The 27,837-nt window shown below is 46.4% G+C and overlaps 1 protein-coding gene across 3 annotated transcripts in view; it reads left to right on the top strand.

Moving 5' to 3' along the window:
• The window catches only part of LOC104033786 (transmembrane and coiled-coil domains protein 1), a 120,644-nt gene extending 94,476 nt beyond the window's left edge, over positions 1–26,168 (top strand). For all 3 annotated transcript variants that reach the window (XM_075714659.1, XM_075714658.1, XM_075714657.1), the window contains 3 exons: positions 14,339–15,273; positions 22,112–22,247; positions 24,967–26,168. In XM_075714659.1, the coding sequence (XP_075570774.1) occupies positions 14,339–15,273; positions 22,112–22,247; positions 24,967–25,281 (1,386 nt within the window). In that variant the 3' untranslated portion in view covers positions 25,282–26,168. The remainder of the gene's footprint in view (positions 1–14,338; positions 15,274–22,111; positions 22,248–24,966) is intronic.
• Positions 26,169–27,837: the final 1,669 nt, after the last annotated feature.

Below are 27,837 nucleotides of genomic sequence, written 5' to 3'. Positions count from 1 at the left end.
ATTCCCATAAGGTAATCAATTTTTAGAGACCCTTTTACCGTTTAACCCTGAGAATGCCCACAGAGAAATGGTAATGCAAATGTCAGTTGAATTAGATTTCCTGTGATTTCCGGGTTTTGCAATCACTTTCACGGTACCACATTGCGGTTTTGAATACATGGTAATATGGTAAGTTACGTTGTTTTCATTTTCATTCATGTTCAGTGCATGTTTCTGCTTCAGTTACTGCAGTAGCGCTTCCTGGGATCCCTCTACCTAATGCACAGACCTGCTGAACAAGGAATGGCTTTGGGGCAACTTACGCTGTAGCAGTGCATTACAGAACGGGATTAGGAGCAGACATTACTGATGCAGCAGTGCTGGTACCTGTTGCTGCATGTTCGTGCTAGGCAAAGTGAGGGTAAACTCTCCACTGCAGAACCCAGATCTATACTGGTGCGACGCATTAGAATTTGGCAACTGCCTGCAGCCCAGTTGCAGAATTGCCCCACGTACTTGTTTTGATTGCCACCTTCCTTTTTCCTTTCCCTTCATCCTTTGCCCTTCACGTCCCGTCCTCTAACATCACAAAATGCTTTTGTGGATGTATCTTTTAATATCTCCACACCAACATGGCTTGTCTTCTGCATGAATCAGACTTTATTGTTCTTTTTCAATGTAATGTTTTCATTCTCAATTCCTGTTCTAAATGCCCCTTACAATATACTTGCTCTTTCATCACAGTGCTTTTCCAGAAATGCCACCTGACATACCAGTATAGTTTAAGACAATGGTTTTTTGTAGATGTTTTTCCTCTAACCCTGGTTCCTACAGAACACGTTTCCAGGTTTCAGTTCCTCTCTCTTTTTTCCCTAATGAAAACTGAATTTTGCTCTTAGTAATATTTTCTTCCATGTTGCTCATGTTTTGAGTCAATCAAGAGTTTTCTCCTTAGTTACATTGCTGAAATTTCTATTTTATAAATTAACATGTCAGTGCAGAATTTCTTCAAATCAAAAGGGATTGGACTTTGGAAAGCAACATGGGGTCAAACTTCTGCATTACTTATACACTACTGCAAGTTAAGAGAATGATTTTTAAAAAACCAAACCAACCTACGGAACCCAACAACCATAATGTCTGTCAGAGCCTCTAAGAGTCATCTGGCTCAAAGGGACAGACAGAAAGGAAAAACTGAAAGTTATGTCCTTGCGTCCATGCTGGCTGCAAACATGCTGCATGGCTAACGCCACAGGAAACTTGTAAAAGCCCACTTCCATTCTGTCATTTTTGGCAGTTCCTGGTGTTTTAGCCTTTGGAGCACCTTGCATACTCTGAATCAATGGTTCTGAGGATCTCAAACTTAGATTATATATGGCCTGGCTTTGTGATCATCTGTCTCTATCCTAGGTGAGTAATAATATTTGCTACAAACAGGACGTATCAGTGAGACGGAGGAGAAGAGCGAGGGGAGAAGCAGCCATGAGGTGAAGGTGGCTTTTTAAAAATGAGTCTGAAGGAGTAGGGCTTGGTGGCGTAAGGTGCTGTGGGTCAGAGCTGTCACAAGCAAGGCAACGAGCCTTTGCTTTATATCTTCTAGATGTGACAGTAAAACACCTTTTCTTTGACGAGGAGGTCGAGGATAGTGGTTAAGAGGTGGTGAGGTTTCTTCTTGCACCAGTGACAGCTGTGGTTAAAATGCTGTTGCTGGCTCTGTTTTATACTTGACTCCTTATGTGACAATTACTTTCTAGAGTTTCAGCCTTCCAGGAAATCACAGTAATCTTCTGAAAATTTTAGTTAGTGATTTTTTAAATAGCAGTGTTTCAGTGGTGCTATAAATAGAGCATAGTTTATAGGTGGATTGATGTCCCGCTGTGCATCTTTGAATCTCCGTTTTTAATTCTGCTTGAATCTTGCTACCAAGCGCATTGTTTTGCGTGTGCTGAGGAACGCATATGTCGCCTCGGTTCTATTGATTTGCTCCCGATTTGGCTGTCTGTTACCCTGTCCAATTTTTTTGGCTCAAAGGCGCAGCTTTAAAAATAGCGTCCTGCGTTGAACACGGAATGGAAAGCCCTGCAGCTTTAAATCTCGCAGTCCTGGCCCTTTCCTGCGTCCGACGCAGATGCTCCCAGCTGAAGGAGAGGTGCACAGCCCGCCTGTGAGCCCTGAGCCCGGCTGCTGGTTTGCATCAGCCGCGCCGGAGCCCTGCACACGGCGATGCTTGTTTTGGCAGAGGCGCTCTGTTTGCACAGCGAGCGCCCGGAGCCCTCTCAGTCTGGCGGATGGATGGAGCGGGGTAGGCAGTGCGGGAGGCTGCCCGAGCAGGACCTAGCACGGGGGCCAGGGCTGCAGATGGCCACGCGGTGATGTTTATGTGGTGCTGCTGTACCTGCGTGTGCTGCGAAAGGGACTTCTGTGAGCCTGCGAAGGTGAGGGGGCTGCGGAGCATCGCTACAACAGCATTAGTTATCTCATTTGCTGGTTTATTTGAATCTCCGGTAGAACTTGACCTCGTTTTGTGGCATCAGCCTTGGAAATGCTGCATTTTCCTCCAGGCACTGCTGTTGAATTTCTGTGGTTGTTTTTTTTTTTTTATATATATATAGATAGATAGATACAGTTTTTCTTCACTTTGGAAGCTGGGATGTATGAAAAAGCCTCCTGTCTGAGTGAGTGTTGCAGTCTATAAACAAGATCAAACATGGTGCTGCTTTTGGGGCTTTTCTGTTTTTGTTGACTGTTGGGGTTTGGCTTGTATGATACAATGAATGATGAAAGAAGGGGCTAGTAAATGCAGCCCCATGTCAGAGACATGTTTGGATTGGTAGCTTTTTAAATGTGACGCCTTGCTGTTTTAGCTGTGCAAAATGTATGTTCAGGAAGTAGTAAACAAACTGCAGAATCATATTTTTCCTCCAGGTAAAAAAAAGAGTAAGAATGTAATGCTTCCCATGGAGTCGGTGACCTTGAGAAATGAATAAGTACTTTTCTTTGGTTTCATTTAGCTGTGTAGCTAGGCATTGCCCTTTTACAAGTCCGAGTTAACAGTAAGATGTATTTCTCCCCCGCATTTATTAAATATTGAAGAGAGACAGTAAGAGCTTTACCACTCTGATCTCCAATGCAAAATAGAAGATAATTTCTCTTCGAGTTGTTGCAGTTAGCTCTCTGGTGCATTGTGGCTCAAATGTTTAGAGAAAAATGAAATACGGGATCCAGATTTTTTTTTTGCCCTTTGCCATAGATGAATGTTTGTCTAGGGTTTGTTATCACCTGTAGAAGACATGGTTGAGAAATTGCATAGTGTTACTGTTGTGTTTGAAGCATGTATGTCTAATCACATTTCTTCAATAGACTCTTTATTTTCCTTTGGGAAGATCTGGATCTCCTATACTGGGACGTGTACTTTTTCTGACCGCATTCATCAGTCTTCATAATGAAAGGGACACACAGGTGGCTCTTGGGAACAGCTCTGTTAGAAATGCAGCGCTGAAGTGGTACAGACCGCTGAGGTAGAGGGCAGTAAGAAAGGAGGGGTTTGTTTATATTCCACATTCCAAGCTGATAGATCGGCATACGTGGCACCTTGGCATGTCTAATATCAGGCCAATGCATCACTTCTTGAGAGCTGGAGAGAGAAGTAGAGAGCATAGGATACCGGCTTGTGTGCTCTCTAAATCAGACACGGGCAGTTCTGCTGCCAGGGTAGCCTGAGCTTTTCGCCTCGTATTGTGGAGGAGATGCTGCAGTAAGATTTGTCTCTAGATGGAGTTCTAGATGACACTTCTCCCTTTTTACAAGAATACTGAAAGCAACGCAGTTAATTCAGCGTTTGCTATGGATTTCTAGACAAGTGCCCTGTTGCCTTACTTTGGGTATTTGCCATCCCTTGAGCGCACCTTTCTCTTTGATGTCTCATTGTTCGGTGTTTTCTGAAGGCACGCATGCCGTGTGTCTGCAGCCCCGGGGAGGGGGCTGGTTTTGTGCTGTAGCCACTGCCCTTGCCTACATTGCTTCTCCTTGTCCTTGACAAGCTAAGTTTGCGACTTTGAGCAATCTTACGGATTTGGCTGGCGCTGATGTAGGAGCACCCTGCAGCACTTGGAGCTAAACAACAAGCTATGTTTGAACAGGAAAGGAATCTCTGAAGCCAGCTCTGTTGCATAGCTCTCTGGCAAGTGTAGTATCAGCTGATGGACTATGCGTATGTTGTATTAGAAAGGCTTTAAATAAGGGAACAATATGTCAAGAAATGCTATACAGGAACGACAAAGAAATATGTTCACAGGAAACATGAATCCTGCTATTTTGAAATATTTATCTTTTTGTATAAACTGTTGATCGGATCAGCTGCTTCCAGGATGAATTTTGGTTACAGTTATGCTGTGTGTTGTACCTGCAGAAAATACTACAACTAAAAATAAAAAACCAGAAGTGAAGTAAGTGTAGAAGTGCAGTTGCTGTGCTCATGTACAGAAGTCCTTTAGACTAAATACTTGGAGGTGAATTGCATGTTAAACCTCAACAGAGAAAAATCTCCTGAAAAGGGGGGAGATCCTTGGTCTCGCTGTTCTGCGCAGAGTGATCACGCAGAGGCGTTTGTTCTCCCAGACTTCATACCCAGTTTGCTCTCTTGCTTTGCAAGTCAAATTTAAATTGCAATCTGAAAATTAAACCCTGTTCTTTACAAATGAATATGTAAGATGCAGTAATAATCTGTATTTGTCAGAGAGCAGCTTGAAGCCTAAAAAAACCTCAAACTACTCTCTGGGAAGTGTTAACAATCATTTTGTCTCTAAGGTAATGAGATGTGATTTGGACATACTCAGGAAACCAGAACAAGTTTAAAAAAACCAAAAACAAACAAACAAAAAAAACCCCAACAACAACAACAAAACCAACAGAAAAAGCCCCTGTCATTTTACATAGTCATTTTCTGATAAAAGCTGGTATAAACTTGTTTCCAAATCCACCCTCTCCTCCCAGTTCCTATACTTAATTTTTGTTCAGCTTTACCTCATTTCCTATCCTTATTATTGTAACTTCTGGCCTGATTGGCAGTCCCCCCTTGATTAAAAATCTGCAGCTGCTAAAATAAACATCCACAAATGTTACTTTGGCCGTATCTTTTGCTGTGTCATCCTTTTTCAGCTCAAAAATCAAGTTCCTGCAAGCCCTTGTGTATAATTCAGTTCTTTCCTATTTTTCCGTTCAGATTGTTTTATTCATTCCCTTGGACTTGCCTGACCCATAATGTCGGTGTTACTGCCCCATTTATTCAACCAGCACAGCTGATTTCCTTCTTGACTAGTCTGTAGCTTTGGAAAACCATTATTGAATTGGACCAGCAAGCCTTACTCTTTTGCATTCAAAAATATCTTTTCTCAAGATTTCAGAAGTTTGAGGTCAAGAAGGTAAGGTCTTTGGTGGCAACCGGGTTTTTAAAAAGAATTAAAGGAGCCAGAGGAATCATCTTCAGGGAGCTGTCACACTGTGTTATGTCAGTCCCCTTCTCTCTAAGGTGTAAATAAATACCAGGGGCAGGGCTGGTGCCTGGTCCCGCCTGTCTCCATCCTGCTGGAGGAGACTGCTTGCCTCGTGGTCTTTGCCTCAGCCCGCCGCTCCCGGCTGACCGGCAGTCGGATGCGTGTGTGTGAACCACAGCTGGGAGGGCTGTAAGGCAGCTTTGTAGCTTCAGTTACCTCCTAAGCAGTTAGTGAGTATGGCAAAGCATTTGCTTCCCGAGAGGCATGGTGCCCCAGGCAGGTGGATTCAAACGGGGAACGCGTAGAGCCTGCCAAGCTCTGCTGTGCCAAGTGCTGTGCTGCAGGGAACGCCCATGACCAGCGACTGTGCTGTACTAACAGGGACTTTCCTGAAGCTCCCCTGTGGAGTAGGTTACGTTGATTGTGACGGATGCTGCGTGCAATTCTTTCTGATACAGCAAGTACGATGTCATGTGGCAGCAGCGTCTTCCACCGTTCCCCCTACCCACCAGCGACTGCTGAAAGTTGAAATATTGGTCTCCTTTGGAGATTGCTGCCGCTGACAGATACGAGGAAAATACAGCTGGTTGCTTTATAGCTAAACTCTGTTTCTGACACTTGAAGCAGCATATGAAGTCACACCTCCATTTCATATTGAATTAGATGACAAGGCTGTGGGAGAGTCACGCTGCAGGTGGCTTTACCAGAACCACGTTGTGGGTGAGGGTTTGTATGGGTACCTCAGGCCGTAGCTTGATGTATGTTTCTTTTGGCACTGGCACCAACTTAAGCAGTCCCAGGTCCCTTTTCCCTCCTGTAGCGTTCCTGCAGTCCTGCTGACGTGCAGTGTGCGGAGCCTTACGGTGAACCAGGTTTGGGAACTTAGAATAACAACATCTCCAAGTTCCTTATCTCTGGGTCATTCCTAACGTGGGTCAGTCCCCGGGTTAGCTCGCACCTCGGCCCCGCAGGGAGTTGTTCTTCTGTCCCCGTGCTGTGCCAATACAAAGTTAGGCGGGGAGCTGCTTAACTTGGCACCACCGCCAAAGAAAGGGAACGCTGAATCGTGTGCGATCTCTCGAGCATGTTGTAAGCTTATGAGGAGCGGCTGGGGGAGCTGGGGGTGCTCAGCCTGGAGAAGAGGAGGCTGAGGGGAGACCTGATCGCTCTGCAGCTCCTGGCAGGAGGGGGCAGGGAGGGGGGTGTTGGGCTCTGCTCCCAAGGAACAGTGATAGGGCGAGAGGAAATGGGCTCAAGCTGCGTCAGGGGAGGTTTAGATGGGATATTAGGAGAAATTTCTTCATGGAAAGAGCGGTCAGGCATTGGAACAGGCTGCCCAGAGAGGTGGGGGAGTCCCCATCCCTGGAGGGGTTCAAAAAACGGGCAGAGGTGGCACTTTGGGACATGGTTCAGTCTGGTCTGCCCTTGATTGGCTTAGTGTGGACTTGGTAGTGTAGGTTAATGGTTGGACTGGGTGATCTTAAAGGGCTTTTCCAACCTAAACGATTCGATGAAAACGTTGCTCTGTTGCGGTTGCTGCCTAGCCCTTCTGTCCCTTGTTAGGTATCTCCCATCTCTTCCCCTTTCTGCGGAGTGAGGGTGTGCGGGCCGTGCAGGAATGCTGGGAACCACGTGCGTGGCTCTGGGTGGGCAGATGTACCGTGAGCCCGTACGTGTTGTAGTAGTCATCGCTCAGGATTGTTTAACTACTGTGAGTAAGGTGTAAAGCCATTTCCTCTTGGTGTTACCAGTGTTGGTTCCTTGCTCTAGCTGTTATCTTAGGCAGGCAAAGGGATTGTATTGGAATTTTTTTCTTGTATTTTTTTCAGGGTTGTTTTTCATTTTTGTTTTCTCATGGTGGGTTTTTTTCCCATAACGAGGATGATCTTCCCACCATTTTGAGGGTTTTACCACAGGCAAAGGCTGTTTATCTCTTGTAGAAACCCCTCTTTTAGAATCCAGCCAATGAGCTGTGCTATGAAAAATACACAGCAAGACTTCCTTGAGCTGTCCATCTGTTTGTATGCTTTCCTTAGCCAGTTTTGGTTTAGATTTGGATTTAGGAGTGTTAATAGGGACTGCTCAAAACAGTTGCTGGCCACGACAACCAGCAGTTGCTGTGGGTAAGTAGATGGAAGCCTGTTAAAGTGCAAAAGCTGCTATAGTTTCTGAAGATTCAGTCAGCCAATAAAATGTTGCAGGCTAACTGCACAGTGTGTCATGAGGAATCACACTGGACCTGTTCTTTGTTTTTCTTTTGTATTCTTCTTGGCGGCGAAGGCAAGGCAGACGTTACGTAGTGCAGGAGCTGGGTGCTTGCTGAGGGAGGGTGGATTCTTAAATGAATCCACACCTGAGTGGACTGCTGTGTTTCTAGGGAAGGTTCAGTGCAGTAGTATTTGGTTCTTCTGTCTGTATTTAATTGAGAGGTGAATGAACAGAAATCTTCCTTACATATGCTATTACACAGGATTTGCAATGATACAGACATGCAATCTGAAATAAATAGTGAACCAAAGAGTTGGGAGTATCAAATGTGTGGCAGTGTTGCAGCAGACAGACGAAAGGGGTTACAGGTCCAAGTTTTTATTACAGATGTATCCACAAATGTAATATGTGGGTGTGGAATCTCTGTTCTTGGAGATACCCAAAAGCCGCCTGGACACGGTCCTGGGCAGCTGGCTCGAGGTGGCCCTGCCTGAGTGGGGGGTTGGACCAGATCACCTCCACAGGTCCCCCCAACCTCAGCCAGTCCGTGATTCTGTAACATCCTTTAAAAAGCAAAGCATTAGAAAAAGCTCTCGCAACTGTAGGTCATAAATAGCTTATTGCATCACCCAGGTAGGTCAGGCAGAGTAATTTGTATTACTTTCTTTGTTTACTTTGGGGCCCACGATAAATTTTGCAGTATGCGGTGACTTTGTCAGATCCAGCAGGGACACTACGCACTGTCTGCTCACGGGACAGTAGGGTTGGTATCACCTTGACTCAGATGTTTAAGGAATCATGTGCTGCAGGTGTCATGCAGGGAGGTGACTTCTGGCTGCCAGTTGCATTTAATTGAATACGTTGAAGGTACCTCATAGTAATTTGTGATGTTTAAATATCTCTTCATTGTACCTCACAGGGTTTCTGTGTATGGCTTCATACAAACGTGCATTTAGATGGTTTAATGCAGATCTATAGTGATACTGAAGCCGCATGGCCTCAGCACGTTTTTTGCACTGTACAAATACTGAAGTAGAGAGAAATGAGGAAAAATGCAGGGCCAAATGAGACACTACAGTGTAATTACGAGACACTGAGGCTAACAGCCCTGTCCCTGTATCAAGAGTTGTGGTTTTTCTACAGCCATAGGTAGTAGAGCCTACAGCTCTCAGTTTCGTACCTCTTAGAAAGACAGCTCTTCTTGAAGTGCAGAACTTGTGGAACTTACATGAATTTGGGGTTGTTACTAATTCGGTGGAAAGTGCAGCAGCATCCAAAAGATTGATTCTGCTTCATGTGACATATGGTTTGTTGAACAGATGTTTGTGTACTAGTGTTTAAGTCACCCCTGTATGAAGGCAGTAAAAGGTATTCTCCTTAAGCGTCCTTTGACTCCTCAAAATAAGAACATGCTGGGATGGAAACAAGAAAATTAAATTTGCGAATCATGCATTTTAAGTGATCTCAGGCCCCCTTTTCTACGGATATCTTCCTACTCACAAAATTTCTTGAATCTAAAGGGACTTGATCCTGAACACTGTCAGGATATACGTTCTCTAAATCTTCTCCTTGGTGCAGTTTGCCATCTTTTTGCTTTTAGGAGGAGAAATAATATACAGCATTCCACATTGACAAATATACAGGAATAAGTCCATTGGAAATGTGAGAATTTACCAAGGTCCATTCACCCAGCTATGGTTTCCAACAAAGCAGCAAGTAAAAAAAAAAAACAACTCCTTTTCCCCTGGCATTTGTTTTCTCCATCAGCAGCAGACCATAAGCAACTGGTCAAGTAAAATATTCGCCAAAATAATTTTGATCCTGTCTTTATAGTAGTACTGTCCTTTTTCAAAACCCACTATTACGTGTGGGTTTTGGTTGTTTCGGTTTGGTTTTTTTTTTTTTTTTCTGCAAAGAACTTTCTCAAGCATTTTTATTTTTCACTGTTTTGTTTATTTGCATTAATTTGTGGTGGGTTTCCCCCTCTAAAAATTTCATATAAAGGTACCTTAAAATAATTTGTCAGTTTGGAGTTCAGAGGCAGCACTCAGCAGAGGGGGGCAGGAAGTGAATAATCCTGTATCCAGCTGAAAGTGTCAGGAGACTTGAGGGACGTGAGAAGTAGTCATCTCTATTGAGCATTCGGTTAATGGTTATGATAAGCGCAAGGCGTGTTCTGGGAATGCAGAGAGCAAGCAGTCAGAGCCTTGCTTCGTGTCTGGGATCAGAGAGGGCACTCCACGTACGTCCCGTGTCACTGGCGGTCCCGGCAGCCGCCCTCAGACACCGAGGACGCTTCTTTCCTTCTCCCCTCTGGTTTTTATTCCCGTAAGGTGCTAATTAGAGATCTTATTTACTAATGAACCCTCTTGTACCTGTCGTCGGAGGTGGCAGGTCTGCGCTCCTGCGTGTGCCCGAGGCGGGAGCCCAGGTGCGGGCCAGTGCGGGGGCTTGGCCCGTGCCGCCGTGCCTCGGCTGCCTCCCGCGCCCGTCCCTGCCCCGGCAGCACGCCGGCTGGGCCGCCCGCGCGCCGGCGGTGCTCTGGATGACGGGCGCTTCCAACCAGGAGGTCTAAAACTTAGGACTTGTGAGATTCTTCTGCTTGTATCACCGTACTGCCTTCAGCATGGACCGGGGCGGGAAGGAAACAAAACAACTTCTGAATTTTTTCGTGATTAGTTTTCGCTGCCACTCGGGGTGCTCAGTCACCGGGAAGTGTGATTAATCCAGGCATCCTAGGCACTGGTAGCTGCCTTCCGGGGCTGCTCTCCGCAGTTGTCATTCTCAGCTCCCGTCTCACCTTGCCCTATATATTTTTATTCCAAGTAACACGACGCTTTTCAGTCACATTTTTGAAGCTCCAAATAAGGGAGGAGGAAGCGGGAGCCGAGCAGTCTCCTTACAGTAGGCTTGCTCTGAATTCTGCTGTTTGCCTAAGCCAGCTGCCCTGCTTGTTTGAAAAAAACAATCCATCTTCCTGGTGAATGACTCTGGTATGTGCATTTACTGAAGTAGTTTTAAAAGAAGGGTCAAACACCTTTGAAGGAACTGTTGTGTTTAATCTTCAGCAACGCCAAAAGGCAAAATCGCAGGTTCTTTTCGGGCTGTGTGTTGCAGAATAGATACATAGAAAAAACTTTTGCAGGAGGGAATGCCTGACAGTGTTGAAAGTGCTAGGAATTTGATAAGATCTTGAGGGGGAGAAAGCGTAAGGTCCTCATGTGATTTCATTCGGCTCATGGCGTAACGCCAGAGCGGTTTTCAGTGTACCTCCTGGCAGCAGGTCATGCAGGTCCGCTCTGCCGGGACTGCCTCAATGTACTGGAAAATTGTATGGCAAGGGGAGTTGACTAATTGAATTGTAATCCCTATTTTTATACAAACGTTGACCATTACAGTATTTAATTTACCAGCATCTTTTCAGAACAGATTGCCAGTCATCTTAAATCAATAACGTGTCACCAGCATTTCCCAGGGACCCGGTTTGTGCTGAGTCTTCCCTTTCTAAAGCCTTGTCAATACGGAGAAAGTACTTAAATTATCTCAGTTCTGTTCCAGAATAGCACTTTGTACAGCCATTCACTTTTTAATTGGAAAAAACCCTTTTTGTTATTCCAGAATAATAGCCACACAGCTGGTAATTACAAAGTAATTATCCCAGCATGGTTTATTCTACTATAGCTGTTCTGGTTTATTTTCTGTCACAGGTATAGGAAGATAACCGGAGGAGATACGCTGAAGTCAATTGACTTCAAAAGGCGGGGAAGAGAAAATGTCTACAAAATTTTTCTCTCACAAAACCCATGTCTGAGAGGAAGAGTGTACCATCAGTGTAATTCATAGTAATTACACACACACACAAATTAGACCCAACTGGGCGTAAACTGAGCCAATAGAAACTCTTTATTACAAAGTAATGTTGAAGTCCTGCTAGTTCTACAGCACTGAAATGTGCAAATTTCAGTTCAGAGCGAATCCGTGCTGTGAAGAGCTGACAGCCCAACATAATCAACAGTTGTTTGGTGCTGGGGCGCTGGGGCAGTCCCACTCTCGCTCACCTTTACCACTGCCCAGTACAGAAGTATTTATTTATGGGGGGAGAGTTATTTCAAATTACTTTCTGAAAAATTTGCATCAAATTTGTGGACATTTCTTTTTTTTCATCTGCCATTAATACTAAAATTTCCTTCCTCTGGAGTAGGTACAGATCGTTACAGGTGGATTGATGGGGTTCTTTTTGAGAAGCCAGCTTGTTTTGTAAGGCAGTTCAGAGGAGTAATAAGATTGTATCAGTGTGCTGAATAGAAAAGTCTACGCTGTGCTGCTTTAGGGATTACAGCAAGTTGGCAAAGCAGTAAATGGAGCTGTGTGCTACTGCACATAAAGGATCTGTGGACAAGGAACTAGGCGGTTATGCCACGGGGAGTTGGGGTTGACGCTCTCTAGGTCAGGCATGCCCTGTGCGCGCAGGACCTTTGTTTCCGTCTAGACCGTACGAGGAAGTCGGACCAATGACAGTCCTAGGAAAATCTTAATGAAATTACAAATTCCAAGAAGGGGTATCTTACGGAACGTGTACCGCTCCGAAATACACGTCTCTAGATCTCAGAGACAGCACTGTACAGTACTCGTGTATATTGTTGGTCCTGCTGATTAATAGGAATTCTCAGCACTAATTTTCCATTCATCTATCCAGAGATCCAGGGTTTCTACAACTAAACCCACTTAAGAGAGCAGTTGATATTTCTGCAGTCACTACAGACTAAAAACTGATGTTCTGTGGTTTCCAGCAACTGAACTCCTCCAGAAAATAAATCAGCTGAGTTTTCCATACGTCTAATTGGGTTTCGTGTTGGTGTGATAGCAAGCAGAGAACCTCGGCGTAAAGCTGCTGGGAAGGAGCCCTGCTGACCCTGCTGCTGCGGCACAGGGCAGTGCTGCGGGCCTGCTGCGGCGTCGGTCTCGCTGCGCTAAATACAGAATATCGAGCTAGGGAGAGGGATGCAATTGACTCTTGTAGCGTTTTTCATTTGTAAAGCATAGACAGATTCACAAGGCAAATACGGAAATGTGTTCTGCATTTGGGGAGGAAGCCGGGAGGTAGTTTGGCTGGAGTAATCCGGGCTGCGGTGCAGCGTGCGGTGGAGCTGCGGGGCCGGTGCGGGGGGGGCGGCAGCCGGCTCATGCGGCGCGCTGCGGGGCTGCTCGCTGCGCCCGCAGAGGCCGACACGGGTCGCTGTGTTTGCGTGCTTTAAAAGCAATTCAAACGGATTGCCTTTTGAAGACGTAAAGGGGAGCGGCGCCAGGCATCGTTGCTAGACTTGGCCTGCCGGTGGCTGCCGGTGGCTGCCGGGCCGCGGGGGGCGGGGGGCGCCCGGCTCTGCGGCGCGAACCGGGGCGGGCGGGGGGCGCCCGGCCCGGCCCCTCCGGCCCGGCCGCAGCGGGGGCCGCGCTGCCCGCCCCCGCCGCTCCTCCCCCGCCGCTCGCTGTCCGGGGCCGGCGGGAGCCCGGCGGGGGGGGGCGGGGCGCGGGCTGCCGGCCGCGGGCGCCTGGCCCAGCCGGCGACAGGGCCTCCCGCCCGGGGAGGGACCCCCGGCGGGGCCGCGGCCGCGGGGCGGGCGCTGGGCGGGGCCGGGGCCGGGCCCAGGTGGGGCGGTGGCGGCGGCGGCGGCGGCGGGGCAGCGCAGCCATGCGGGCGGCCGGCGGGAGCCATGCACTGGGAGCGGGCGCGGCTGCCGCGCCGGGACAAGGTACGGGGCCGGAACAAGGGGCCGGGGCCGGGCCGAGGGGCTCGGCGGGCGGGCCGGGGGTCGCCGCGGGCTCTCCCCGCCGCAGGGCCCACGGCGGCTCCGGCCTCGCCGCGCCGGGGCGGTGCGGGCGGCCCTGGCCCGGGGGGGGTGCGGCGGTGCGGCCCGGCCCGCCCTGCCCTGCCCTTCTTCCAGCCCAGGGGAAAACGGCGGCGCTCGGTCTGGTTACTGCGTGTGGTTCCTTGGCGCTGAAGTAGCGTTTAACTTCTTTTTGGCTAAAAACGGGGTTTGCCCTTCGAAGCGCGCTGCCGGCTTTCCTCCCGCTCGGAGGCACCTGCCCGCAGGGTGCGTCGCTGGCTGCAGGCCCGACGGCGCGAGGCAGGGCATGTCAGAGCGCCGAAGGGCTCTTTATTTCTGCTTCAAGCACTGACCTTAGTAGATCTTTCGTTTTCTGCTAAGTTTCATTACTGCTTGCTTTCGTACAAACGGATGAAGCGGTGGGAATAACTTGGGTTTGCTGTATACTTGACCCGTGTGGCTTTTGCTCTTCCGCGGTTATCCTCTCTTGTCTTTTTACTCGCCAGCTGATAGAGCTACCGGCCTTATACCAAAACTTCAGAGAACTCAGCCTGCCAAACTTGGGTGCCCCGTCTTGCTTGGCGCTTGAGTTTTTGGTGGTTTGAGGCCATTAAGTTGGCTTAAGTATGAGGGGTTTTGCTTTCTTCTCAGCTCTTACTAGATGTCTGTAAAGCACCTGAAGCTCGATTGATACCGTACTGTGGCCAGCTGAAAAAAGGTGCATTATGCTGCAGAATTACATCCACTTGTCAAGTGGCTTGGCACAAAGAAGGAAAGGTTTTATATTAGTGAAGCTGGTGATTAGCGCTTACACTTCTCTTTCTCCTTGCCTAGATCGAGCGATTGGAAGTCAGCAGCTTAGCGCAGACCTCCAGTGCAGTGGCCTCGAGCACTGATGGCAGCATCAACGCAGACTCTGTGGACGGGACCCCAGATCCTCAGCGTACAAAAGTGGCTATCACGCACCTGCAACAGAAGATACTGAAGTTGACCGAGCAGATCAAAATCGAACAAACAGCCCGTGATGACAATGTGGCAGAGTACCTGAAACTGGCCAACAATGCAGACAAGCAGCAGAGTGCCCGCATTAAGCAAGTGTTTGAGAAGAAGAATCAAAAGTCAGCCCAGACCATCTTGCAGCTGCAGAAGAAACTAGAACATTACCATCGGAAGCTGCGAGAAATTGAACAGAATGGGATCCCTCGGCAGCCAAAGGATGTCTTCAGGGATATGCATCAGGGTTTGAAAGATGTTGGAGCAAAAGTCACTGGCTTCAGTGAGGGAGTAGTGGACAGTGTGAAGGGTGGGCTTTCCAGTTTCTCCCAAGCCACGCATTCAGCAGCAGGAGCTGTGGTTTCCAAACCCCGGGAGATCGCCTCCCTCATAAGGAACAAGTTTGGGAGTGCAGACAATATTGCTAATCTGAAAGACTCCTTAGAAGAAGGCCAGGAAGATGGGACAGGTGGGAAGGCTCTAGGTGTTATTCAGAACTTTCAGTCAAGCCCAAAATATGGCAGTGAGGAGGATTGCTCTAGTGCCACGTCGGGCTCAGTGGGAGCCAACAGCACAACAGGGGGCCCTGTGGGAGCTTCTAGCTCCAAAACAAACACTCTGGATATGCAGAGCTCAGGGTTTGATGCAGTACTGCATGAGATTCAAGAAATTCGAGACACACAGGCAAGACTGGAAGAATCATTTGAGGACCTTAAGGTTCGCTATCAGAGGGATTACTCATTAATAATGCAGACTCTGCAGGAGGAGCGGTACAGGTATGTACTTTTGTACTTTGTTTCAGAATTAAATACTGTGAGTTGCAGAGCACCAGAGTCCTGGATAGTACTACTCAGCAGGCTGTTCCTAGCAGCCTGATTCAGATGGGAAATTCTGCGGTCTTCTCAGGATTTCGCCCTCCTAGCTTTGTATTTTGTAAATACTGTTATCTTGCTGCTCATCTCCCTTTCTGGTACAGAAAGGAAATAGCGAGGAAAAAGGTTGTTTCATAGTGTTTTCAAGACAAAAAGTCAAGCCAAAGAGGTTTAGAAAGGTGTCCCAAAAGACCAGGAGTATATTGATGCAGTTACTATTATCCAGACAGTGTTTTGCCCTGCAAAAGTCCTGCAAAGGTTTGGGTCAAGGCAAGAGACAGGGAACTAAATGTGGACAGGATCCTGACCCTGCCTCCTCCGACACTCAGATCTGTATCTACCAGAAAAAGAATTATACAGCTTTCTTAGGGCTCTCCAAAAAGACATGATCTTGCCCATGTGCCAAAACTAGCATATCCCCTTCCCTTCTGCACTCATCCCCATGGCGGTAGGGTTCAATTAAATGAAGTTAAATGCAATGTCAGATATTGGTAGAGCTTGTCATGGAGGTTGCGTGGCTCTGGAAGTGGGTAACCCGTGTTTCCATCAGCCTTCGCCGCTCTGGAAGGAATGGAAAGGCAGAGGAGTTGCTGCGGTACTGCCGGTCCCTGATCAGGTCACAGAGGAGAGGTGACGGTGGCTTCAGGGAGGGAGCCTGGCAGCGTGGTGTGGCAGCCAGCTCCTCCCACCTCCCCACTGAGGAAAGCAACCCACCGAGAGGTGCTGAGGGAGCGCTTCCCCTTCCCTTTCCTTGCTGGGCCGGAGAAAGCTCTCCGCTGGCTGCCCCATGCTGTCCAGCAGAACATCTGGTGTCCTCCCCATCACATGCTGGGAGCAAGGGCTTGTCCCAGGCTCTGGAGGGAAGAGTTACCAGCTGCCCTTTTGCAGCCGTTCAGGACACTGCAGTCCAAATCAATGGGATTCTTAAACTGCACTTTTTAAACTTCAAATAACAAATGCAAGGGGCCCAAGTCCTCGTTCCGATGGAGGACAGCAGGTTTTTGTAATGAGGTTGCTTATGGCCTTCGCCCCTTTAGCCAGGCTGTGAAACACAACCTGTGAGGCTCAGCAGAGCTGCTGGGTGTGGGGACAGGCTTTCTGAAGCACTTGCTGCTTTGGTTTGCACAGTACGACATGGAGTTGCCCTACAGCTTTTTAGACATGCTGGTGCCAGATCATTGGGAAAACATTTGAAAAGGCTTAGCCTGCTAGGATCTTGTAGAGACAGCAAGCTTTCTGTGTGCTTTGCAAAGCTTGGATAGACAAAGCAGACCAACACCACTTTCTCATCCCGCTTTGCAACAATCAGCGATTTGACTGAAACCGGCGCCCAGCACAGCAGCTTTGGTTCCTACAGCCTCATTGTCATGAAGTCACGTGGAGTTTGGTCCACAGCGAAGCAATGTGGAGTTTGATCTTCTGCTCCCCAGCAGAGAGGGGTCCTGTTGTCTGTTGCTGCGTAGGTGGTTGTTTCACACATAGGGCAGCAGCCATTTGTGGTGGAACACTATACGCAAGCACAGTACAGCTGAAGGAGCGGCTTGAAAGTGCAGTAGAAGACCTTGGGGACTGATGTATGTTGTCAGCTAATCTGGCGGGTTATTCCCTGATACCATTTAGCGAGGTTCATGTAGGTCCTCATACGAGTGCAATATGAAGCCATATCTGTCATGTGCCGTTAACCTTTACTGAGCGCTCCCCTGAGGTGAGCCCAGAGCCTAACCACTAACCAAGGCAGCCTGGGGTAAAAAGCTTCCAGGAGAATCTGTATTTGGCTTATAAATGCTTAAAAAGATAGTAATTTATACCTGCCATTTGGAATGTTGATGCAAATTAATTAAAAGTGTGACCCTTAAAGAGGACTGGTTAAACCACGCTAAGTGCCCTTGCCTCTGCAGGCTTTCAGAGGTGAGCAGGTAACTGCAGGGAGCTCATGGGTTAATCACAGCGAGATGAATACCTTACTGTACAAATCTAGAGTCTTGTTTGATAGCTTCTGTATTTTAAAATATCATGAAGATAAATGCCAACATCACCCTCAGAACTGGGAAGTTACGTGATGTGTCTGAGGGCAGAGAGGATGCTGCTGCCTTGGCAGAGAGGGCTGGCACCTGTTCCTCTGACGAGGAACCCCTCTTGTTCCTCGGCTCTCTTCAGGAAAAATGAAAAGATGGGAATGGAGGTTGTGGTTTGAAGCTGGGGATTCAAATTAATCATAACTGGCTTTAAAAGCTATAAATACCTCATAACTCTGCTCTGTTTCTGGGAAGCTTTCAAAAACACGCACCAAGTTCAGTTAGAGCTTAAAAAAAGAAGTATTTTGGAGGAGCCTTTGCTCGTAGGGCAACACTGAGTATTTGTTCTGTACCTGGAGGCTGGAACAAAGCACGTGCCATGACGTTTTCTCACCCGGTCTTGGTCCATTTCCTCTTTCTTAGATGTTCTACTTTTTTGCAAGTTGCTATCTTTTTTCCTTGCATGTTCGTGCAGTTTCTGTTTATCAGCCATGGCTTGCCTCGCAGGTTTTCCATGACCTCCTCAATCTCCTCCCTCCCTCTCCCTACTTCAAGATCTTGCCTATCAATCCGTGTAGCTGCCGGTTTGCTCACTGGCTCCGGGGCAGGGACTTGCTGGTGCAGTCACTCCAGTTCTCCCGCCCTGGTGCTGCAGGGTGCCCGGGCTGGCCTGGCGGCACTTCGGCAAGTGCTGGCAGCGTGTGCTGGCCCCGGAGCGCCGCGCCACTCCGCCGGGGCTGAGTCATGGAGGAAGGAAGATTCTGGCGGCGCCTTGGCCGTCATTGTTTCTTCTGCACCAGGAGTGAGTGCTGAAATAGCCTGTTGCTTATCTCATCGGTTGGAAGGTGGCGGTTGTTTACTGATATGAGCAGGGACTTTCTGTGCTATTGAGGCTGAAATAAAGTTCCTGCTGAGTATTTTCATCTTGCGTGTCCCTTTAGGAACCTGTTTGCACACGGTGAAATCATGAGCTCACATATTTGGAGTGTGGCCAGTCCGAGGGTTTGGGTTTCTTCCCAAGCCCGGCATCCTTGGAAAGGGCATTTAGGTGTCCCACGCTCCTGTCAGGAGAAACCCGTCAGCCAGAATGCTAGGCGCTGGTGCTTTCGTTTATCTGCTTTTTGCTGTAGTCCAATTGTTGGACTTCAGTCTGTTCTCGTGATTTATTTTAAAATAGATCAAATGTGCTAAACCTTTGAGGTCTAGAATGGTTGAAGAGGCCTTTCTGGAGCGTGTCCGCCCAGCAAAGGCGGCGTGTTGGGTCAGGCAGATCCTCACCCCGCTGTGAAAGCACTGAAATGTCCTTGCAAAGCTGTGGTCTTCGTTCGGAGGCGGAAGCACAGCATGATGCGATCACCGGGAGCAGCTCGTGCTCCCTCGGGAGCCAGCTCTGTCCTTCACCTGTTGTCTAGATAGAAGACTTGGAGTATATTGCAAATAGATACTGCTTTTAGCTATTACTCGGCTATTGAAAGCAGTGTGTTCAGTAGCATAAAAATAAAGATCAGATGAGATTTTGTATGACATAGCTATAAAAAAATAGGTTCCTCTTGAGAGAAGCTTGAAGAGAGGCAGTAAACTCTGTTCACAGTGTACTGTGAAGACCTTTTAGCATCTGTTTGGTCAGAGTTTGTGTACTTGCCAGAGCACTTACTGAGTGCAGATAAAATGTCTTTATCGTCATGTCTCTCCCTTATGTATGCTGTATTAGCCGTGTATTTTGCAGCTATTACTTTAAAATGCCTTAAAGCTCTTTACAAAATGAGATGGTCATGATTGTGTTTCTTAGCCTTTTTCAGATCAGTTCCCCAATTCCCAAACAGCAAGCCTCAGAAAATGTGTGGAAATCTGACATGGCTTTTTTAAATGAAGTGTTCCCATATCCCGTACTTCAGCCGAGCACCCCAGCAGTATACTGGGTGTTTTCCTTACCAACATCTCTGATGACGAGATACTTGTGACAGTCGGCGGTAGTCTGTAATAAGAAAAGTTTCTGTGCTGGAGCTGGTTAATCTAGAGGCTAGTAATTTTAAGGGGAAATTTCACTTTTAGCTAGTGAAAAAATAATTCTTGGACTCTAATGAGGCATTTTCCGTACCTGAAATAAAAGTGGGATTTGATCATTCAAGGCACTGCTATGTTCACAGACAAGGTGAGAGTCTGTTGCATAGATGCTGGCACTCATGGGTTAGAGAGGGAAGTGTGAGTATAATCTTAACCCTATTGACAGGTGTCCTATCCCTTTTATTTTTGTAATATCTCTGAGTTAAATGTGAGGCATCCTTCAATAGGAGGACCCTGGCTTTGGGCCCTGTAAGTCACATGAACCCCAGTAGAAACAGCGGGGGAAAAAAAAAAATCATTTTCTGAATTGTACATAATGGGACAAGGAGTGAAAATGAGATGAATGGAGGAAGTGTACGTTCAAAAATAAGTCTGGGTAGGTTGAGGTTTTTTACCTTTTTTTTTTTTTTTTTTAAATAACCCAATTCCAGCAGTTGCCTAACATGCCAGTTTCTGAGAGTGCAGATGATTCTTGGGTGCAAACTGCAAAATCTCTGGGGTCGAGCAGGGAAATGACATGTGGAACAAGCCGGTAGTCCTGCATTCAGGGCAGGGAGGATTGGAGCCAAGCCTTTTGCTAATCATGTTATGCTTAAACTCTTAACTATACGGATTTGCAGGGTTTCCTTGTGTTTCCTGTAGATTGAAGTAGTTTTGAAGTTATTAAAATACAATTGTTTCTTGTTAGAGAACAGGATTTAAGCTGCCTGGCAACAGCTGCTTTATGAAGGGCGTTTATGTAGGAGGAGGTTGAAAGACATAATCATGGTATTTTCAGAAATGCTTAGGTCTCTTTTTGTGTAATAAACCCCCTGGAAAATTTTGTAATATATTAACAAACTGAATATATTTCAAGTAATATATTGCCTGCCTGTGGGACTTAGGGTGGGTTTAGTGGTGATTTCTTGGTTGTTGGCAAGTTGGGGTGTTTTTAAGTTGTGTGGGAACAAATGGCAATATTAATTACCTGGGCTCCTTCTTCATTAGCCAGTCTTCACATGGCTATTCCCTTGTCTGCAGCTTGTCGTTCCTGGGAAACCAGTTCTCTTGTGTGTCCTGTCTCGGTTGCGCAGCTGCTGTGGCACCTTTCTGGGCTGAGCCGCGTCAGCTGGGGGTTCTTTGTCTTGCTTCTGGTTGACCACACGCGTTTCATTGTTGGAAACTGTCATGCTATGTCTGACTCCTTCTTAGTTTAAAGCAATATTGCATTGGGAATGTAAATGAAAATTCTCTTCAGACTTTTCAATTAAAAACAAACACCCAAGACTGTTTTTAAAGGCTAGCTTGTGCCTACAGATTCTGAATATTTAGCTTGTGAAGCACCAAAAATCTTGGGGGGAAGGAAGCGGGATTTTTGTCTTAGTTTCAGAACTTGTAATTAAATTCTTTGTTCTAGATAAATATTTTATATTCATTTTATGCGTGTGTGTATAAATTAAATTCAGATGGAGTCAGAGGGGAACTGAAATTAAAACAGGGAGTTATCACTGTGTTGAATTCCGTAGAATTCCTTCTTCGTTATTAGTATCAAGGGTCACATGATAAGAGCTGCACAGCAAGCTTTTTCCATGCTGTTACGGTGAGAAGACAGTCAGTGGAAATTAGAGTGGGAAAACCCCAGTGGCCATAATAGCTGTACCCATACCTTAGTTACCACCATTACGAGCTGTCGCTCGTAATGACCCAAGGATGAGAAACTAGCAGGAAGCGTGGTGGAAGAGGATGCAATGGATGGTGCCCAACTTGCTGCCCCCAGCCCTTGAGCTGTGGCCTAGCTTGCTCTGTGTTACCTTTTGGAAGTAACACAAATACTTGCCTGATTTTAAAAGGGTATTGAAGCATGAGTTGCTTGTAAATTTGGGCTTGAAATTCCAAAAATGAAGTGCTACATACAAATGCAAAGCATCTCTAATGTGTTTTGAAAGTACTAAAGTAACATAATGGAGCTATCATTGAACTCAATTTAAAACTCCCTCAATGAGAAACAAAACTGTGCCAGAATTGTCGTAAATCAGTTTTTTGGGCAGCCCCCTTTCTCGGGACTGCTCCCAGACATTTCACCAGGAGCAAACTGAAAAATAAGCCTGCAGGTTAATGATTCATGTGGCCTCCTTGTAAGTAATATGATGGTCTTTGCTAGTTAAGCTGAGTCATTCATGAGAGAGGAAGAAAAAAATAAGTCAAAGATATCCATGTGACCTCACATGTAAAGATCAGACAGGACCATCGTGTTCTCTGAGGCATCAGTCACGCTTAATGTCTGTGTCATTTTTATGCCCGTTAATGTTCCGAGTGTAGATGAAAATGCTTAAGAGCTTACCGTATTAGAAGGGAACTGTTTGGTTTACACAAAACTTTGGGGAACAACTTACTCTATTCTAATTCTGTCCTTGATTTCTTGCATTGCTTGACAGTTGTCATTTAACCACTCTGTGTGTTTTTCCCCAGGATAGAAACAGGATTAACATACCTTACCTGGTAGAAAGGATTTCCTTAATTTCCAGTGAGAGCGCCTTACATTGCAATGCGTGCTTTTGTAATGTCTGAGGTAGCCACACTAGTTTTCAGTAAAATGTCTATGGTGTTCATTGCTCGATTGTTACTGGTGTAATTTTGCTGTCCTCTTCTCATGAAAGCTACTGTGCCATGTATATCATTTCTAGATGTGAAAGACTCGAAGAGCAGCTAAATGACCTGACTGAGCTCCACCAGAATGAGATCCTCAATTTAAAACAGGAGCTGGCCAGCATGGAGGAGAAAATTGCCTATCAGTCTTACGAGCGAGCCCGGGACATCCAGGTGGGTGACAGAAACAAGGACACTCAAGCCTTGTCTTCCACCTGCTCTTTCTGTAACTCACTCACTTTGGAAGTACTTTGGTGATTCAATATTTGGTTTTAATCCTTGTAGCTGTATTGCTAAACTGCGTATTGATGAGTTCTGAAAGGGCCTTTATTCTATCTCTGACCCTTGGGTATGTCTCCAGGTAACTTCTTTTGTAAAGAAGGGCTGTGCTCATGCACTTGGTCCGGAGCAGAGTTTTTAAGTTGTAGCAAAGTGGAAGCCTGCATCCGCTTTTTGTGCAGGGTTTTGTAGAGTATTAGAAACTAATGGGCCACGATCCGAATGCTTTTTTTACAGTAGCGCTCCCAGTAAGCTGACCCTAGGGTGTGTTTCTCTGTCACTAATTTTAGAGCAATGATCACGTATGTCTAAGGAAAAATGTCTTTGTGTATCCACTGTACTGAGTCAGGAAACAATTCTTTCTGCTCGTTTTGCCCAAATAAGGAGGTATTTTTAAAAGAGAAGTTTCTTTCAGTGTGTAAAAGACCAAAGCTATGGAAAAAGAAATTACGGAGTTGGAGGGCCTTCCACAGAGCAAAAGACCTGGGAAATGATCTGAGCAGCCGCTAAACCTTATAAAGAAAGGCCTATTCAGAAGCAGATCTGTCGTCCATTTTAAATACTTGTGCTAGTTTTAGAGCAGGCATCTCAGCTTTGATTGCTGACGTGAGATATTTATAGCGTAAGCAGAGAATTGTAGGTCAAAGTTCTCCCTCTTTCCTACCCCCAAGGAGCTTCAGCCAGGTGATTTCCTCTGGAGACGGAGCAGGCTGTGCTTTTGGCACACTTGCGGATCCAGCTGCAAGTCCAGTTGAGTCAATGTCCTTCCAGGTTGCTTGCTGTTACAGGAGGCTGATCAGTTTTGCCCTGTACTTTCAGGGACCATAACTGAAGAGAAGCCCTCATGTTTCATTGACCTCCACAGACATGATGCAATGGCAGAGAAAAGTAACAGGTGACAGTGACCTTTAAGGTTGAAATAAATCAGTGTCTGTGGACAGTGGTGCCATGGCCTCCGTCAGAGTAAACAGGAGGCTCTACCTTGGGGGGATGTTACAACATTCAGGTTTTGTTCTCTCTAATTCAACATGTCAGGAAGAAGTTAAGTTGAAAACTTAAATTGAAGTGGGGATTTCTCAATAGCTTTTTTTAATTTTCATTTTATGATTCAGCACTTCAGTGTAAACTTGCAAAGTGGGACAGATTATTCCTCAGCATCGCTGGGGAAAAGGTAATTTTTAAGTTTTGTTGCATGAAAAACTAGTTAAGAGCATGGGCTGATGTTGCAGAGGAACAGTGACAGAGCTTAGTCTGTAGGCAAGGAGTCCTGGTTCCTATTTGAGTGATCAGTCTGAGAGAGACTGCTGCTTGCTGCAGACTTCTAGATGTTACCTGAAGTTGGCCTTTAGGGCTCAGGCCTTTAGGTCTGAGAAAAGCAACTCTGAGGGAGGATTAATGGAAAAATTGTAACCTTGTCTCTCCAAGAGCAGAACTGTCTCATTGCATTAATTGTCTTAAAAAGCCTCTTCCTTATCCCTTATCCCCAGCCCACCCGCTGCATGTCACCAGTGGTGTACTGCAGGTTGGGTTGGTCCATTTGAAGTTCAGCATGGTGAAAAGGTCTGAAAACAATCACACCCAAGTCAACAGTGCTTTAGAGACGTTGTTTTGTACAGGATAGTCTTCTCCTTCCACGTACTTTTGCTTTGCTGCTTCCTAGAGGCAGTTTCATAAATCTCATGCTTCTTATCCTTCTCCTAGACATCTCCTTTCTCCAAGCCTTGCAGTGTCACCTGGAGCTATGCCAGTGCCACAGCTTGCTGCAGTCTGGAGGAGGTCTTCCTCCTGTGATGCCAACTGTGCAGTCCCTGCCCTGGTGCTCCTCAGACCTTTCCCTGAGCTCATTCAGCTCACTAAGGAAGCAGAACGTGGCCAGGCTTTTTTGGTTAGATATGTTTGTTGACTTAGTTTTCTGCCAGGTTGAACAGAGAATTGAGTGGGCTCACTGAGGGTCAGAGAAGCACAAGCCACTGCAAGGAAAGTGATGGAAATGGGAGGCTCTGGGAATGCGCGTCCCAGAAGAGGAGGAAGAGTGCTGGCTGGACACAGCATCTTCATCTCCTCAGTGGTCTCTTGAAACCAAAGCTGAAATGAGCAGCTCACTGGGTGCACACACACACACACACCCCCCCCCCCCCCCCCCGTCCTTTTGGACAAAGGCTGTCTGATTGCTGAGGGCTGTCAGCATCCTCCTCCCTCTGGGTCTGATGGCAAGGCAGGAAGGGTGGCGAGGTCTCAGGTGGTCACTGCACCACGTGCAGGGACAGGCGGTTGACAGTGCAAAGTGGCAGCTGATGCATGTGTTTTAACAGAGCCTGACTTCCACCCAGGCTGTCATCTCTGTCAAGCCTCTCTGGTGTAAATGAAATGACGTGGCGTTACAAACGGCAGTACCTGGTTAGTGAGGGGCTCCGAACCCTCAATCACATGAAATGGCACAGCTTCCTCTGCTCCCGCTGCAGGGTATGAAATCGGTGTGGTGACTCATGTCCTGCATGAGGCACGAGGAGGGTGGCCCTGGTCTGGCGTGGTCGGTAGGGTAAGAGCCGGGCTGTCCACCACTGGGGTGGACGTGTCGGGTGCTGGCGACCCAGCGGTGTGTTCTTGCCGACAGGAGGCACTGGAAGCGTGCCAGACCCGCATCTCCAAGATGGAGCTGCAGCAGCAGCAGCAGCAAGTGGTGCAGCTGGAAGGGCTGGAGAACGCCACGGCTAGGAACCTGCTGGGGAAGTTCATCAACATCCTCCTGGCTGTCATGGCTGTGCTCCTCGTCTTCGTCTCCACTGTGGCCAACTGCGTCGTGCCCCTCATGAAGACTCGCAATAGGACGTTCAGCACTTTATTTATAGTGGTTTTCATTGCCTTTTTGTGGAAGCACTGGGATGCCATCACCGGCTACTTGGAACGGTTCTTGTCTCCCCCCAGATGATGGCGGCAGGAATTGGCTGCGTCGCCCTCCTCCCGGCGCTCTCAGTGAGCAAGCGTGGCAAAGATTAGTCAGCAGCTACTCCGCTGAAGTTTTAAAGTGTCCGAGTGAATTTGTTTACATTTAGAATAACGTTTTTTCTCTGCGAGATGCATTGCAATAGTATTTTTTAGATCTTATTCAAGAACTCTTTTTGGCGAGAATCCTGGATAATTTTTATGTAGCATGGTTCTCTTTGGATGCAAATCTTAAGATTCTTTAAAGTGTACAAAAGAAACAAATAAAATACAGAAATTCGGAGCATACCAATGGGCAATTTAAATTGTGGCTTGAACTACTGTACTAAACCTGTCAGGAAGAAGAGAATGTGGTTAGCTTAAGATGAGCAAAGCTAAATCTAGTGCACAGCCTTGAATGATGGTACCACAGCAAACCTGTAACACTAAACTTTTACTGTGAAGTCTGCTCACATTCCATGTCCAAATGTATGCGTTCAGAGTGGTTTCTTTCCTTAACAAGAGAAAAACAACAACGTGTGGATCTCTTTCCCAGCTCAGCGTCTGGGTTCACCATTTGTGCTAACCTGACTTACAATAACTTTCTATAAGGCTGGCTAACTTTGCTAAGCATATGAAGTGGAAGCCTCATGCCATACACAGTAACTGCACGGTCGTGCTACAGTATTTTGAAGTAGTCCTTGAAATACTTATCTTTAAGCAGAAGCCCTTGGTCGCACTTTTAAGGTTTTTTTTATATATGTATATTCACAGATTTAAAAAAAATCCAAACAGCATACTTGAAGAGTGTAATACTCAAACTCTCAGTGCTTCCTTATTGTTTCTAATAGGATTTTTTATTATAATTATTATTATTATTATTGGGGGTTTTTTTGGAAGGGGTTGGGAGGGTCGTTATGGTTTTTTTTTTTTTTCCTTTTAAATAAAGAAGTGATGTTTTTAAATGAAGAAATGCGTGAATAATTGTGAGCCGTCTTGTCCTGAAACAGTTTTGAGGAGGGCAGAGAGTAGTTTCTAGTGCCAGCCTGTCTGGAGCGCAGCGCTGTTCATATGCCATTTATCTGTCCTCCTGAGCATACAGATGCAGCATCATGAAAAACATCTATCTTCTCCATACATCTTTGTCATGCAGGGCTTTTTTTTCTTTCTCCAGATGTGAAGGAGACTATGTTTATATTTCTCATTTCCACATCATCTCTCATTCCTGGCCTCAGGATAAAAATAAGGAATTTCTCTTCATCCCTTCCTAGGGAAAAGACAGGTTCTTTTAAGGAAAGAAATACTGAATCAACAGTCCACTTAAAAGAATGGTTGTCTCGGAAATCTCTCTGATTTAATTTTTAAATAAACCCCTAAAAAGTGAAACCAAAGTTTTCCTCCTGTCAGGCTCTGGTAAGATCATTTGTGTGTCTGTGTAGAGATCTTCTTTGTACCTGTGTGGTGTGCCACAGAGAGCATCATCTTCTTCAGCCATGGGGGCAAGTACTTGGTGTAGATACCTTTTCAAAGCTCTAAAGGAAATGTCAACTTCAAACGTAATTCTTGAGTCCTAGCAACATGCTGTTGCTGGTGAGCTGTTGGTACTGGCAGGCAGGCTTCGTGTCCAAGGAACCTGCATTCACTCTGTGCTGCTTTTTTAACTGGTGTCCCTTTCACTGTAACAAAGCCAAGTTTCAACTTCCTTCTCCATGAAATCCAAAAGGACTCCAGGATTCTCTTTCAAAACCATTTATGGTGTTTAGTTAGATCTTACTGTTTTCCTTCCTTCCAGGCTTAAGTTCCCTCTAGGAACCCAAAGTTGCCCAAGTGACCTAAACCAGTTGAAATCATGCATATACATACATCGAACATGTACATCATATGCATATATATACACAGAAGACAAGGACTTTACGCTGTGATGCAAATCCTGGGTTCTGAGAAATTCCCTCAAACTAGGTTAACAGCCTTGAGGGTCTTCTGATTGCCAGCAGAGGCAAGCCCTCCACCGTCCAACCATCCTTCTTCCTTCAAAGATTCTGTTTTTTTCCATAGTCACAGGAAACTCAGGTACGCCTCTCCCCAGGGATCCCAGCACACTATCTTTGTCACCATATGCACTAATCTGCTCCTGTCCTACTTAAAACATTAAATTGCCAGTTGCAACTGACTCAAGCCAAAAATAATCATGCTTTCCACAGAGTTGCAGACAGAGCAAAGATTGCATAAACATTCCCTCCCGAGACCATGCTTCTAGCTCCAGTGAAACTCTATTCTGTTTACCATGCTTCTCTGGCTGATTCAAATTACATGGATAACCATCGTCTTCCCATTACGTAGTTTTTGTCAGAAACAAAGGTGTGAATAACAGTAAGAACTGATTTGGCACATAATTGAAAAGCTTTGTTGCCTTTATTTCTGAAACCTGGGCTCTGCACCTCTGTTTTTCTCAGTTTTGATCGCACTAGAATTGCTCATGATAGGTTTTTATGTGGTCAGAGCAGGAAGGAGTCGAAAGCCAATGGATCTGGATGCTCAGTGCCGCTCGTCCATAGTATCTGAA

This window comes from Pelecanus crispus, chromosome 7 (genome assembly GCF_030463565.1).
Source record: "Pelecanus crispus isolate bPelCri1 chromosome 7, bPelCri1.pri, whole genome shotgun sequence".
In the NCBI taxonomy this organism is placed as follows: Eukaryota; Metazoa; Chordata; class Aves; order Pelecaniformes; family Pelecanidae; genus Pelecanus; species Pelecanus crispus.
This window is presented reverse-complemented; position numbering and strand designations above follow the sequence as displayed.